The sequence below is a fragment of the Harmonia axyridis genome, chromosome 6 (genome assembly GCF_914767665.1).
Source record: "Harmonia axyridis chromosome 6, icHarAxyr1.1, whole genome shotgun sequence".
Lineage (NCBI taxonomy): Eukaryota > Metazoa > Arthropoda > Insecta > Coleoptera > Coccinellidae > Harmonia > Harmonia axyridis.
Window position 1 is genome coordinate 29,809,249 of NC_059506.1, and position 13,310 is coordinate 29,822,558.

The 13,310-nt window shown below is 37.3% G+C and overlaps 1 protein-coding gene across 1 annotated transcript in view; it reads left to right on the top strand.

The window, feature by feature from the left end:
- Positions 1–13,310, top strand: part of LOC123683141 — an 82,710-nt gene that overhangs the window by 29,896 nt on the left and 39,504 nt on the right. The window contains exons 2-3 of the mRNA XM_045622039.1: positions 7,296–7,496; positions 11,836–12,026. Of these exons, the coding sequence (XP_045477995.1) occupies positions 7,296–7,496; positions 11,836–12,026 (392 nt within the window). The remainder of the gene's footprint in view (positions 1–7,295; positions 7,497–11,835; positions 12,027–13,310) is intronic.

The following is a 13,310-nucleotide window of genomic DNA, read 5'->3' on the forward strand; positions in this document are numbered from 1 at the left end:
ATTATACAAGGTTTTTTAATGTTTTATTTTGTTGTTGATTGAACATATCAGGGGTAATGAAAAGAAATTCATAATTTTTCCAATATATGGCTTCAGTTATTTCTATCTCGCGTTGTATAAGTCCGATCGGGTTTCATTAGATGGCATTAGGAATATGATATTTCGTACTACAAAAACCTTTGTGACAGTTTTGTGATTAGTTGAATCAGTTAAGTTTGAGCGAGCGTCAAAGATAGACACTAGCTAAGAGAAAATACCCTGTATTTCAATGTTTTTCTTCGATACAGGCGAAAATGCAAGCCAGACGGCTGAAAATAAAAATAGTGTATATGGTACTTATACTCTGACAGCCAATCATGCGAAATTTAGGTTTCGTGTATTACGTTGCGGTAATTATGATGTCAAAGATGCACCACGCACTGGAAGGCCAATTGTCGAAGATGTCGCTAAAATCATGGACATTGTCGAGTCCAACCGTCATGTAAGCACTGTTTCGATTGCCAAAGAGCTAAAGATTGCACAAAAATCTTTGGAAGCTATTTGAATGAAGCTATTCCCAAGAAGAAGCTCGAGCCTCATGGACCGAATTTCCATAAGCGTATGGCTGTTGCATCGCAACAAAATCGACCTATTTTTGAAGCGCTTGATAACTTGTGATGAAAAGTGGATCACTTACGACAACGTCAAGCGAAAACGGTCGTATATATAATAATTTATATGTGCACCTGTTGTGGTTCCTTTTAAGACCGCAGAAAGAGTTTCTGTTTTCAATACCAGGATCGATACATGGATTATGCCTATATAACTATATGTTAGTACACCCTTCTAATTCTGATCCACCTGTATACTAAATGGATGGCCAGTTCATGCTGATTCACCAGTTAGCGTCTTATTTTGCATTTCTCGGTTCTGGACGGCTGCCCTAAAGTGGTTTTGTTGCTTTATAGGGTTGTGGCATTTTAAGATCAACCGAGACCTCTGACTATAGAATTTCAAACCTCTTATTGTTGCTTGACTGTCATTTTTTGTCCATACCTTCGAGGATTTTTTCAAACACTTCTGATTGCGTTTATAGGCAAGCAATTAGATTGTCTATTGTGCCTCCCATCAGAGTTATTCTCTCCATAAAATGACTTACAGCTCACCTACCAGTTCCAGAGTTCTAATGAACTCCAATATCTGGGATGGCTTCAAGGAGGCTAATTCCTCACTTCTACAAGTTTCGTGTCCAAAACAGGTTTTGAGTTGGCTAGCGATGGCGAGGCTTTCCGTCACCATGTGATCCGGAGTTCCTTCCTCCTTCCAACAGAAGAATCTGCACTCGTGATTTTTTGTTAGACCCAATCTCATGAGGTGTTTCCTAAAGCGACAATGCCCTATAAGGAATCCAGTGAGGAGTAGCATATTTGTGTCTACTCAGATCTAGATACTTCTTGCATAGGCAGGCAATAGTTTGCAGGTTAGAAAACTCGTATCCTATAGATCTGGAGAGCTTCAATTTCAGCCCATATATCCTTGTACCTGCACCCCCTGCAGAATTTGATCTGTCTGTGTCTACAGAGGGTTTAGGTATATGACAATAATACAATACTACATCCTATAAGACTGTCTATACATATTTGCGCTCACTACCACGAACTGACACTATTGAGACTAAAATGGGGTAAAGTATGGTAAAGTAGTATTATCACCATCTGAGCTCCACATCCCCTTTTCGAACAAAAATATTAATTTTCCCATCCATCTTCCTCCTCTACCTCACCAAAATCATCCTACATGGAAATATCCCATCTCGTATTTCCTCTTGAAGGCATAAACACGAGAGAATTGGATCCCGCCAGAACAGAGACAAGTGGCTAGATGGCTTGAGAGTCCGATAAAAAGACGGATGTAAAACTGAATAAACCTCCTCAGCGGAGTGCTAGACTCCGTACGTCTTCTGTGGGAGCCTCGAACGTACAATCCGCATGAAATATGCAAACTGCCAAACCCCGAATTTCTCCCAATAACACCCACTCCGACGAATCGAGGCTCCCACAATAAATTTCAGTCAAATTGAGTATTGCCTGCCAACGAAGAGCTCCCTTCTTGTTGCACATCAGTTTCTGATTACATCGGATTGATGTGTAAGTTTTAGCTGGAGGGAGGAGGAGGCGTTTTCGGGGTGTAATGTTTCGAGCGATGTAATGATTTTGCCATCAGGATGGGAATGTATTAATGTGCTATTTCGAACGTAACTAGGTAGATTATGAGGCAGTCATTAATGTGTACCTACTAATAGTGTAGAGGGGTTGAATGTGTTGTTTTGGTTTATGGGTTTGGATGGAATAAGTGAATATGTTTCTGAGATTTTGTCCTCTTACGCTTTGAATACTTGATTAAGTCGGATTTGGAAGATTTTCGACAAAAGATTTCATTTTGATATTGAGGAAAGATTATATTTTAGGAGTAATCATTAAATATTAATTTCATTGTAAAGAGGAAGGTATGCCATTAACGATGGAAAACGATATCAACCAAATCTTCAAGGTCTTGAATCGATGGTGGAGCATTGACATAGACCTCATAGTAATGAACACATATAGAGGGAGCATATGTAATTTTCAGTAAGCAAATTCTGTCCCTAACATGAACTATGAAATTTGACGTGAAGCGCGCGGAAATGAAAACAGATCAGTGATACGATATTTTACTCAATTCGCGAGTTTCTCCACAAAGAACGCCCTTCTTATATCCCATAGTGAATCAATGTTTCATGTTATACTGATTTGTTTTCATTTCAGCGCGCTTCATGTCAAATTTGATAGTTCATATTGGGACAAAATTTGCTTACTGAAATGACATATGCTCCTCTATCTATGTTTATTACTCTGAGGTTCATGCAGATTTAGCTTCCGAATTTTGTCGTTCTCATTCACTAATATCCTGTATTAGTATATATGTAGGATCCAGTTATTGTTTCCTGTGAATAATTGAGATGGTCAAGAGGATGCTTGGAGACCTATCAGTTTCTTCAAGTGTCGAGGGCATGACAGTTCCAATGAATTTACAGGGAACGAATTGTTATTGTACAGTGCATCCCATTTTGGGTGAGACAGCCAGGTTTCTCGCTTGTTATTTAAGATAGAGCCTTGCGGTTTTCACGTTCCTGTCCTACTTTTTCGTGAAACTCAAGTTGGTCTAATCAGATTTCGCATAACTGTTTCCGTTCAAAGGATACAGGGTGATTTTGGAAATTGATACTTTTGGGACCCCTTCTTTATCTCCGAAGTTATAAGAAATAATGCTGAGGTAAAAACTACGTCTGAATCAGAATTCTGCGTAAAATCCAGTGGCGTACTCAATTTTTTTTTTCGGGTTATGGTTTTGAAGATTCAACACAAACTTATGTTTTTTTTAATGGAACACTATGTGTATCATTACTTCGTTGAATTCGTTATTTTTTTCCCTTCAAAATGATATATGACACTATGTAGGTAGGATGTTCAGAAATGTTAAAAAAACACTAAAACATCAAATAATGATGATTTTTTTGTTAATGGGCAATGGATTTCCCATAGAAAAGAAGAATCAATAATGATTACAATAATTTATAGCGATGACAGCTACATCAGATTGGTTTTTTCCCTCCAATGCCTACTTGATAAAACAATGCCCCAAATGCATAGTAGCCACATAACAACAAGGATGTTTGTGTCATCAATGACCTACTACTTTTAAAAATCGAAAGTAATAATCCTCTTATTGAAACATAGAAAATTCATGGCCCATTTACAAAAAATCATCATTATTTGACGTTTTAGTGTTTTTTTAACATTTCTGAACATCCTACCTACATAGTATCATATATCATTTTGAAGGGAAAAAAATAACGAATTCAACAAAGTAATGATATATAGGGTGTTCCATTAAAAAAAATATAGGTTTGTGTTGAATCTTCAAAACCATACCTCGAAAAAAAAAATTGAGTACGCCACTGGATTCTACGCAGAATTCTGATTCAGACGTAGTTTTCAGCTCAGCATTATTTCTAATAATTACGGAGATAAAGCAGGGGTCCGAAAAGTATCAATTTCCAAAATCGCCCTGTATCTCTTGAACGGAAACAGTAATGCAAAATCTGATTAGACCAACTTGAGTTTCACGAAAAAGTAGGACAGGAACGTGAAAACCGCAAGGCTCTATCTTAAATAACAAGCGAGAAACCTGGCTGTCTCACCCAAAATGGGATGCACTGTACATATAATGTAAAAAGGATGTGTAATTCTTCGGGGTGTCGAAGATGTGTCATGTCGGTTGTAAATCTTGAGAGACTTACTGGGGTTGCGAAAGTTCGAGAACAAGACGGTTTCACCAGATGTGTCACATCTGTGTATCAAGTTCTAGTCCTTCAAGAATATTCGATTTCCAGGAATCCGCGAAGATCTTTGTGGGCGGTACGGCAAAACTCTTATTGGACTAAGGGATGGGACGAAATTCCGTACCGTATAAACTGTGTTTGTGCTGTGATTGTGGCTTTGTAAATAGATGTAAATAATTAAAAAGAGTTCAATTACAAACCCGAACAAAGTCACGAAGAAGAAGACGAATGACCAAGTAATCGAATCATACCTCTAGACGATCGATTAACCAAGTCTACATGTATTTCAAACATCTCGATTCATTGAAGCTTTTAAAAGAGTCCAGCCAAGTGTAACCCTTTGAACTGCAACCGTAGCAGAAAATTCCAATTCAATTCCAAAGTTCAAATAGATCCGGACGAAAAGCCTCATTTTTTCATTCCAGACTTCCCAGGGCCAAAAAAAATTGTTCATTTACTTCCCTCACCCTCATTTGCATAACTGTCGTAGAGGTGAAAGTCCGAGGGTGCAATATTTCCACGCGTTTTTCACGCTTCAGGGGGCACTAGGATGCTTGTAAACACAGCCCGAAATTGCACCATTCTTGGAAGGACTCATTGAATCTTGTGTCCCCCGAGGAAGGCCTCCAACCTTAATTCAGATTCTTAGGATCTTATTTATGTCAGTAGGATGAACGATGGGATTATTTGGGAGTGGAGGTTGACGGAAATTGCTTTATAAAATGGAGGGGGAACGGATAAAGGGTAGTTTTCAGGCTGTTTGGATCTTGAAGGTTAGAGGAAAGGGAAAGGACATTTCTATGCTATGAGCAATGTGTTGAGTAATTTAATTTTCTCTCTAGGAAATGTTTAATGCATAATGTCGGATTGGGGGTGAATTTTGAGAAGACGAATTATTCATTTGTAGGGTCAGAGTGAATACCAAACTTGTATTTGTAAGAAATAGGAAGAGTTGAAAGATGTGATTTTTATTAATATATAGGCGTACAACTTTCCTTCAGCCGTTTTTTTTTCCGAAACTCAATGCTTTAGTATGAGAAACTGGTTACACATTTATGATTCAAAGTATTGTCCATCGCTGGCCAATACTTTTTCCCATCTTTGGGCAGCTTACGAATCCCGCGTTGAAAAATCTGGTCAACTTTTGAAGCGATCCACGAATCAATCCAATTTTTTACTTCTTCATAAGACTGGAAGTGCTGGTCAGCCAGGCCGTGTGCCATTGAGCGAAACAAGTTATACTCCGAGGGAGCAACGTCTGCAGAATACGACAGGTGGGGTAGGACTCCCTGTTTCAATGTTTCCAAGTATGTCTTTACCACATTCGCAACAAGGAGTCGAGCATTGTCATGCTGTAAAATCACTTTATCATGTATCTCGTAATATTGCGGCTATTTATATTTCAATTCTCGGCACAAGTCACATTTCGATGCAGAAATCCCTTGGTCTTTGCCTTGCAAGCAGCTGTTCACAAGAAAACAAACGTCGGTCAACATGGAAGCAAAGTTGTCCACCTATTACTTGGGAGTCAAGTTCAACAAGGCGAAAATAAAAAATAAAGAGATCGAAGGAATGATAGATCGAGGAAAGAAGAGCAATTGGTAGTTTGAACAGCATTTTATGGATCAAAGAAATAACTAGATTCAGAATTTTTAAAACACTGATCAAAAGTATTCTGCTGTATGGTTCAGAAACAAGGGAATAACTGAAAAATATAAGACGTTAATCGATGCAGTTGAGATAGATGTGATAAGAAGTTCATTGAGAATTTTAGGAAATATATATATTCAAAAATTAGTTGATCAAGGGGCAGATGAAAATTGAAGGTCAAATAAGGACTGATTTCATCTTACGTATTTTGGATTTTTACAAGCCGCAGTCGTACTGAGTATTTGCATAATAGAACGCAACAAGTAGAAAAAGATAACTCTACTTCATTACTCAGTTGTTTCCACGGGTGTGCCTCAAGGTTCCATTTTGGGGCCAATACTGTTTATTCTTTACACTGCTGTCTTCAGAAATTACTCGATATATCAAAGTATTCACTCCTACGCGAATGATACGCAACTCTACTACAGATTTTATTCGCAAAATTCTGAGAAGGCTTTGAATAGAATAAATGAAGATCCAGAAGTCATCTGAGCAGCATCAGTTGAGGATCTACCTCAAAATTTGGCAAAATTTTTTTCGGAATAAAGACTGCTGGAGCTTCATTGCTAACATTGAAAAATTCAAAATGAATGTCCAAATAATATCTTTCCGTTTGCGAATTTGCAAAGCACACCAAAAGAGATGAAAACTATGAAACAACTTGACACTCAACCCAAATAGTTAATAGTCAAGAAAATTGGACCAGTAGAACGTAACTGAACTGAAATTGAATATTAATATCGAATTTAATTGAAATCTAATAAGAATAGTGGAAATAACACTAGAAAATAAAGATTGATGAGACGAAGACCAACAGTCAGACACTAAGGTTGTTCAGAATGGTCTAAATTGTATTTGCAGACATTCACGAAATATGTGAAGGTATGATTTATTTCTTTATTCCTCTTCCGAAAGTGTGATTACTCCCAAATTTTCCTATGAAAATAATGAATGTTTTATGAACTCACTCGCAGATATGGACTATCGATAAAATTGCCATAACTATAAAATTATCCTTAGGTATTATTAGACTAAAAGCCCATTGATATAGAAAGGTCGTTATCATTCATACCCCATATATCATCTAGATGGCGCACTTAGTACTTTAGCAGGTTTAGTTTCGAGGAAAGTATACCATTATTATCGACATGAAGATACTCTATCCTCTAGGATGAATATCCCATTGAAGCTTAGTGAATTCGATACCGATATCAAAATGAACTCGTTTATTGTAGATTCCTTACCTAACTCATCACCCCTTTTGACTATGTTATTTTTTTTGCAGATACCCTTGGGCGCCAGCAGGTCCTGACATCTACCGGTATGACGAAGACCTCAAATCCTCCTATTTCAGGAGGAAAGTACATGTGGATCCTTCGCGTTACACTTGGATGCCATCTGACGACGAATCGGTGAGGATGGAGAAGCCTAAATCTATTTTAGAACCTACACATTCTTCGGGATCCAACCAAACACCAGCACCGATGTGAGTATATAATAACAATTTAGATTCGTGATTTTTTTCATCTTTTTTTCTTGGAAATAGTACTCTGATCGATACAAAAAGTACAATGGTTTATTAGGAGTGATCAGCTGAAATATTAAGAGAATTTAAATTTACAAATATGAGGTTTTTAGTTTTGTGTCTGACAAGACGAAGAATATGAAAAATTCAGCAATATGGTTATCATAATTATTTGAAAAGTTAACACAAGGTCCATGATTTTTTCTCTACAAGACACCTCCAAGAGTGATTCCTTTACCCAGTTGCGTCTTTGAACTCTTCAATAAAAAGATCCGTCTTTGATTGCTCAAACTTGATCCTTAAATTTAACTGAATAGTCAGCGACATTGTTGTTTTCTTCTTATTTTTTGAGAATAATATCTTAAATACTTCTAACGGGTGTTTTTTTTCGAGGTATATAACTTTAAGTTGGCATTACTGTTCGAGATGGCGACCGATTTAACAGCTGTCAAGTGATTTATTCTCAGTTTGGTTTGTCAATTCATCATGAATAGACTCACGCCTGAACAATGCTTGCAAATAGTGCAATTTTATTTCGAAAATAACGGTTCTGTGCGGAATACGTATCGCGCACTACGTCCGTTTTATTTTGTTTAGCGATGAAGCGCACTTCTGGTTGAATGGCTACGTCAACAAACAAAACTGCCGCATTTGGAGTGAAGCTAATCTTCAAGTGTATTTCGAAACACCGTTACATCCAGAAAAACTGACTGTTTGGTGCGCTTTATGGGCTGGTGGAATCATTGGTCCGTACTTCTTCAAAAACGATGATGGCCAGAACGTTACAGTTAATGGTGATCGGTATAGAGCCATGATTACTTACTTTTTCATTTTTGAATTGAACAACCATGATGTCCAGGAGCTGTGGTTTCAACAAGATGGCGCAAAATGTCACACAGCTCGTGCCACAATCGATTTATTGAAAGACTCGTTTGGTGACCGCCTAATTTCACGTTTTGGACCTGTGAATTGGCCTCCAAGATCTTGTAATTTAACACCGATAGGCTACTTTCTGTGGGGCTATGTAAAGTCATTGGTCTATGCGGATAAGCCACAAACTCTGGACCATTTGGAAGACAACATTCTCCGTGTTATTGCCAATATACGGCCACAAATGTTGGAAATAGTCATCGAAAATTGGACGTCCAGATTGGACTACATCCAAGCCAGCCGTGGCGGTCATATGCCAGAAGTCATATCTAAAATGTAATGCCACAAGATTATCTTGATCAATAAAATTTATGTCAATCCAATAATCCATCGTTGTTTTATCGCCAATTAAAGTTCTATAGCTCTAAAAAAACACCCTCTATATTCAGCAGCTGCCTTACCAATGTAGAATAAGAGTTGAAAATATAAATAAAAAACACCCGAGTCTCAGGAATTGCTTAATATCACAAAATGTCGGATGTAACATAACAATTTAGGACAACTTTCATTAGAGGTCGTTACATAATTGCGCACCATGATTTCCAAGGGCTGACTCTTGATCTTCCTCATCCTTATCCCAGCTCAAATCGATTTCAACAAGCCGGTCATCGTCAATATGCTCTGCAGTCCAAGTTGGAAAGTCGACTTTAATGAATTTCCGGATACAACGTGATTCCCATTTCAATCTATGGAATCAGATTACCGAGCAGACTTGCCGAATGTTTGCTGGCTTTCCAATATGGGGATACCTGTGACCTCGGCTCTGGTCCCTTCGGCGTATGATTTCTGCATGCGTCGTCTAGCGATTAAAGTTCGCTCCGCATACAGAGGGAGCTTACACGAATGTGATTCGTTAAGAAGCTCTTTTACGCTGTGTCCTACGTGAGCGAATCATTGCGAGCGATTAGCGCGACGCGACCAAACGCGATATATCAAACAATGTAATATAATAGCGCTGTCCTACGTGCAGCACGTAGGACAGCGCTATTATATTACATTGTTTGATATATCGCGTTTGGTCGCGTCGCGCTAATCGCTCGCAATGATTCGCTCACGTAGGACACAGCGTTAGTCCTCATTTCTCCCTCTTATTGATGATAATGAGTATATAACATAAGCGTACAACTTTGCTTTTAAATCACTGTATTATGTCTCTCGTTGTATTGCGGCCGATTGTCTTTCAATGCTCGGCTCAATAAGCGCTCATTAATAGCGTTTGAAAACGATCGCCTGGGATTATTTCAGTCGGTTTTATCAACTCTTAATACATTACGCCGAGCTGGTCCCAACAAATACTGGGCATTACCTTGGAACCGTGAATATTGGGTTTGGACGTCGACGTGGAAGAATGGCCGGGATAATCCCATGATTTTATACACTTTGTATTATCGTAATGAACCCATTTTTCGTCTATAGTCACAATGCGATACAAAAATCCTTTCCAAACTTGCAAGCAGCTGTTCACAAGCAAACAATCGCCGTTCAATATCTCTCGGCTTCAACTCGTACGGAAACCAATTTCTTTGTTTCTGAATCATTCCCATGACTTTCATGCGTTTTGAAATGGCTTGTTGTGTCACTCCCAAATATCCTGCCAATTCTTTTTGCATTTGACACGAGTCTTGATCAAGTAATGCTTTCAATTCTGCATCTTCGGAAACCTTCTCTTTTCCACCATGAAAGCATTCGATGAGCATCAGCCCCAGATTTTTTCATATTGAAACAGAAAATTGAAACCTCCCGCAGATGATGGGAATTTGGTTCGTGAGATGACATATTTAATCGAGAATAACTTCATGATGCCGACACAAATCGACTGATATTTCGATGGCGTTATGTTTACAAATACCTAAACTTATATTATGACATCTACGATCCATTTAATTCGACTACCACTTGCAAAACGGCGGAAGCGAAGTTGTACATCAATAATTCTACAAACTACAAACATAATAAAATACAATAGATATAATATGCATTCCACACATGTATCGAAATCGAAAAATATATTCAATGAAATAATGAAAATTTTCTCTGCAAACTGTACCCAAAATGAACTAGTGAATAAATTAGTGTATAGAATTTATGCTAAAGTTCAGGTTGTTTTGCCATTGACAATAATTATGGATAATGAAATTATAGAGAGGATTCAACAGGAAAAGCGATTAGTTAGGTTCTTTATTGAGTACTTCTGTACGCTCATGTTTAAACATGGTAAAAATTCATACCTCCTCCATGGGAATATTCAATATTGTACCTTCTCATTGTTTAATTCGGTTACTTAGGTCACGAAAATACTGGCAGTTGTGCAATTAGTACATTGTTTCATGGATTATAGGAAAAAATCTGAAATTAAAAAAAAAAAATTCATAATTTTCCTGAAGGTGATTTTTGAACGTGAGCTACGCCTCACTATGTTTCAGATCAGAACTTGATGTTTGAAAAACGTTATTATTTGAAGGGTTTGTGAAGAATAATTCAGGAGATATAACGATTTTTGGAGGGAAATTAATATTTTTTTCAAATTTCGAGTTCAAATTTCCTCAAAATCGTGAGTTCTACGGAGAATCGGTGAGCGCTGCCAGAATTGACGATCTCTGATTAGCTGAATTTCGATCTCACCTGAAAAAATTTTTGTGGAAAAATATTCGTAAAATTTTCCCTCAAAAAATTGAAAATTTCCTTCATGAAAAAATTGTATCATTTTATTGATTGATTCGAGTATGTAGATCACTAAAATGCTTGCAATTTGGCGATTAGTACATTATTTTAGAAATTATAGGTAAAAATCTAAATTTTCGAAAAAGAACTTGATTATATTCCTGAGACTGCTACTTCTCCTGGATATAAGCTACCCCTTCAAAACCACACTATGTTTTGAATCAAAACTTGATGTTTGAAAAACGTTTTTATTTGTCTGTGACGAATTATTCAGGAGATTTTTGGAGGAAAATTCAATTTTTCCAAAATTTCGAGAGAAAGTATGATTTTCATGTCGTGAATGAGTTTTTGCCTTTCCTTGATTTGTTTTGAATACTTGATGTTTGATTGATTACTGATTCAAATAAAGTTATTCAAGCCTTAGACACCGAGGTATTTTTCCTCGACTCGAATGTAATATGTATAACGCAAGATACGTAAATAACCATTTTCTTCAAGTTTGCACTTCCAGGAGCGTCATTATACGTCAAACATCAAATGTCAAACGTTAAATGTGTACTGTCAAACGTCACCTGTCAAAACGTCTAATGACAAACGTCAAAAATGAAACATTGAAAGCCTTTGAACCTCTACAATTGTAAAACGTGGGGCAAAACGCCCCCCACTTGGCCAGTTTCGACAATAACTCACTCCGTACGTATTTTCGCAGCAAGAAGCACGTGTCGTTCGCCCGTTCCCACACCCTAACCTCATTCGACGACGCCTTCGTCTCCCTGAACTCGTCCTCGAGTCATCTGGGAAAGATGACTAGGAGCCAGGAGCGTCTTCTGGACGTGAGGAAGACGGAAACGCAGCCAATCACCCGCCAGCCAGAGCCATCCGAGAGTGTCTTATTGATTGGTGAGTCTTTGATGTTGTTTTTTTGTGTGGCCCCGATTCCATTTCATCTGTTCGCATTGTTTTTTTTTATGGCGTATTCTTCGCGTCGTGTGTGCGATATATTGGAAGCTATATGTGGTTTTGGTTGTTGATGGTTAAAGGGCGTGAATAAGGGTTTTATTCGATGGTTGAGTCGGTTGTGTGTTTGTTGGATTTGATGTTGGTACTTGTGAATATCTGACGTTTGTGTCAGTTGTCATAAATTTGAAGTTTATGGAGTGACGTTGATTTGGAACATAGAGTAATAAACATAGATAGAGGGAGTATAAGCAATTTTAACATGTCCCCAACATGGTTAGATTACGTTGTCGGATTGTGATATATTCTAAAATCCACAATTTCACTATATCGTCATGAATGTTTATTATATTGAATGAAATATATTTATATGAGTGATTCCCGATTAAATATACAAATTTGACTATTTGGAATCCGATATTTTTTCTAATTGTGGAATTTATAATAAGCACAATATTTATTATTTTCTGTATCTACCTTCTGAAATCCAAGGTTTGGCAACTATTTTCTGAATTTCCGATATATTCAGATATGTAGTTCAATATATTTTGAGTAAATATGAATCGTTGATTCACTAGGACATAAGAAGTGGGTTCTTTGTGGAGAAACTTGCGAATGGACTAGTTTTCATTTTTTTGTTGAGGATTAATTCTAAAAATTTAAGTAATGAAACAAAAGTGTGGAAGAATCATTGAAATATCTCTAGAAATGAAAAAGTTATGGAACTTTGAAGTTGCGCTTGGAAGAATAATTTCCTAGTACCTACGTGTAAGTGGCGTGACGTCACACACTAGACGACTGGTGTTCGCAGAGTGCTTACGAATTCATTGATGTACAATCACTTGTGCCGTTCGTGTTGTGTTTTGTTCGTTACACGATGGCTGAAATAACTTACTATATACATACATATAAATTACTTCTTTCTCTTTTTACTTTTTACTCCTCTCATAAATATGTTTTGCCATTGATAGACTTCAATAACCAGTACTCAACTACAAACTGTTTATGAAACGTTTTTTAAATAAATCATCGTTATAAGTTGAACTATGATGAAGCAAACTCAAAAGTAGATACTTACTTGAAAAGTTTAACTCCTTTTATTTCAACACTGACATAAAAAAACTCCATCACTGCGAATATATCTATTTTAGGCAAATGGTCACTTTGTCCTTTCACGAAGCCTTCTTCCATTATGGTGACATAAAAACAAAACTCTAGTTAAAACTA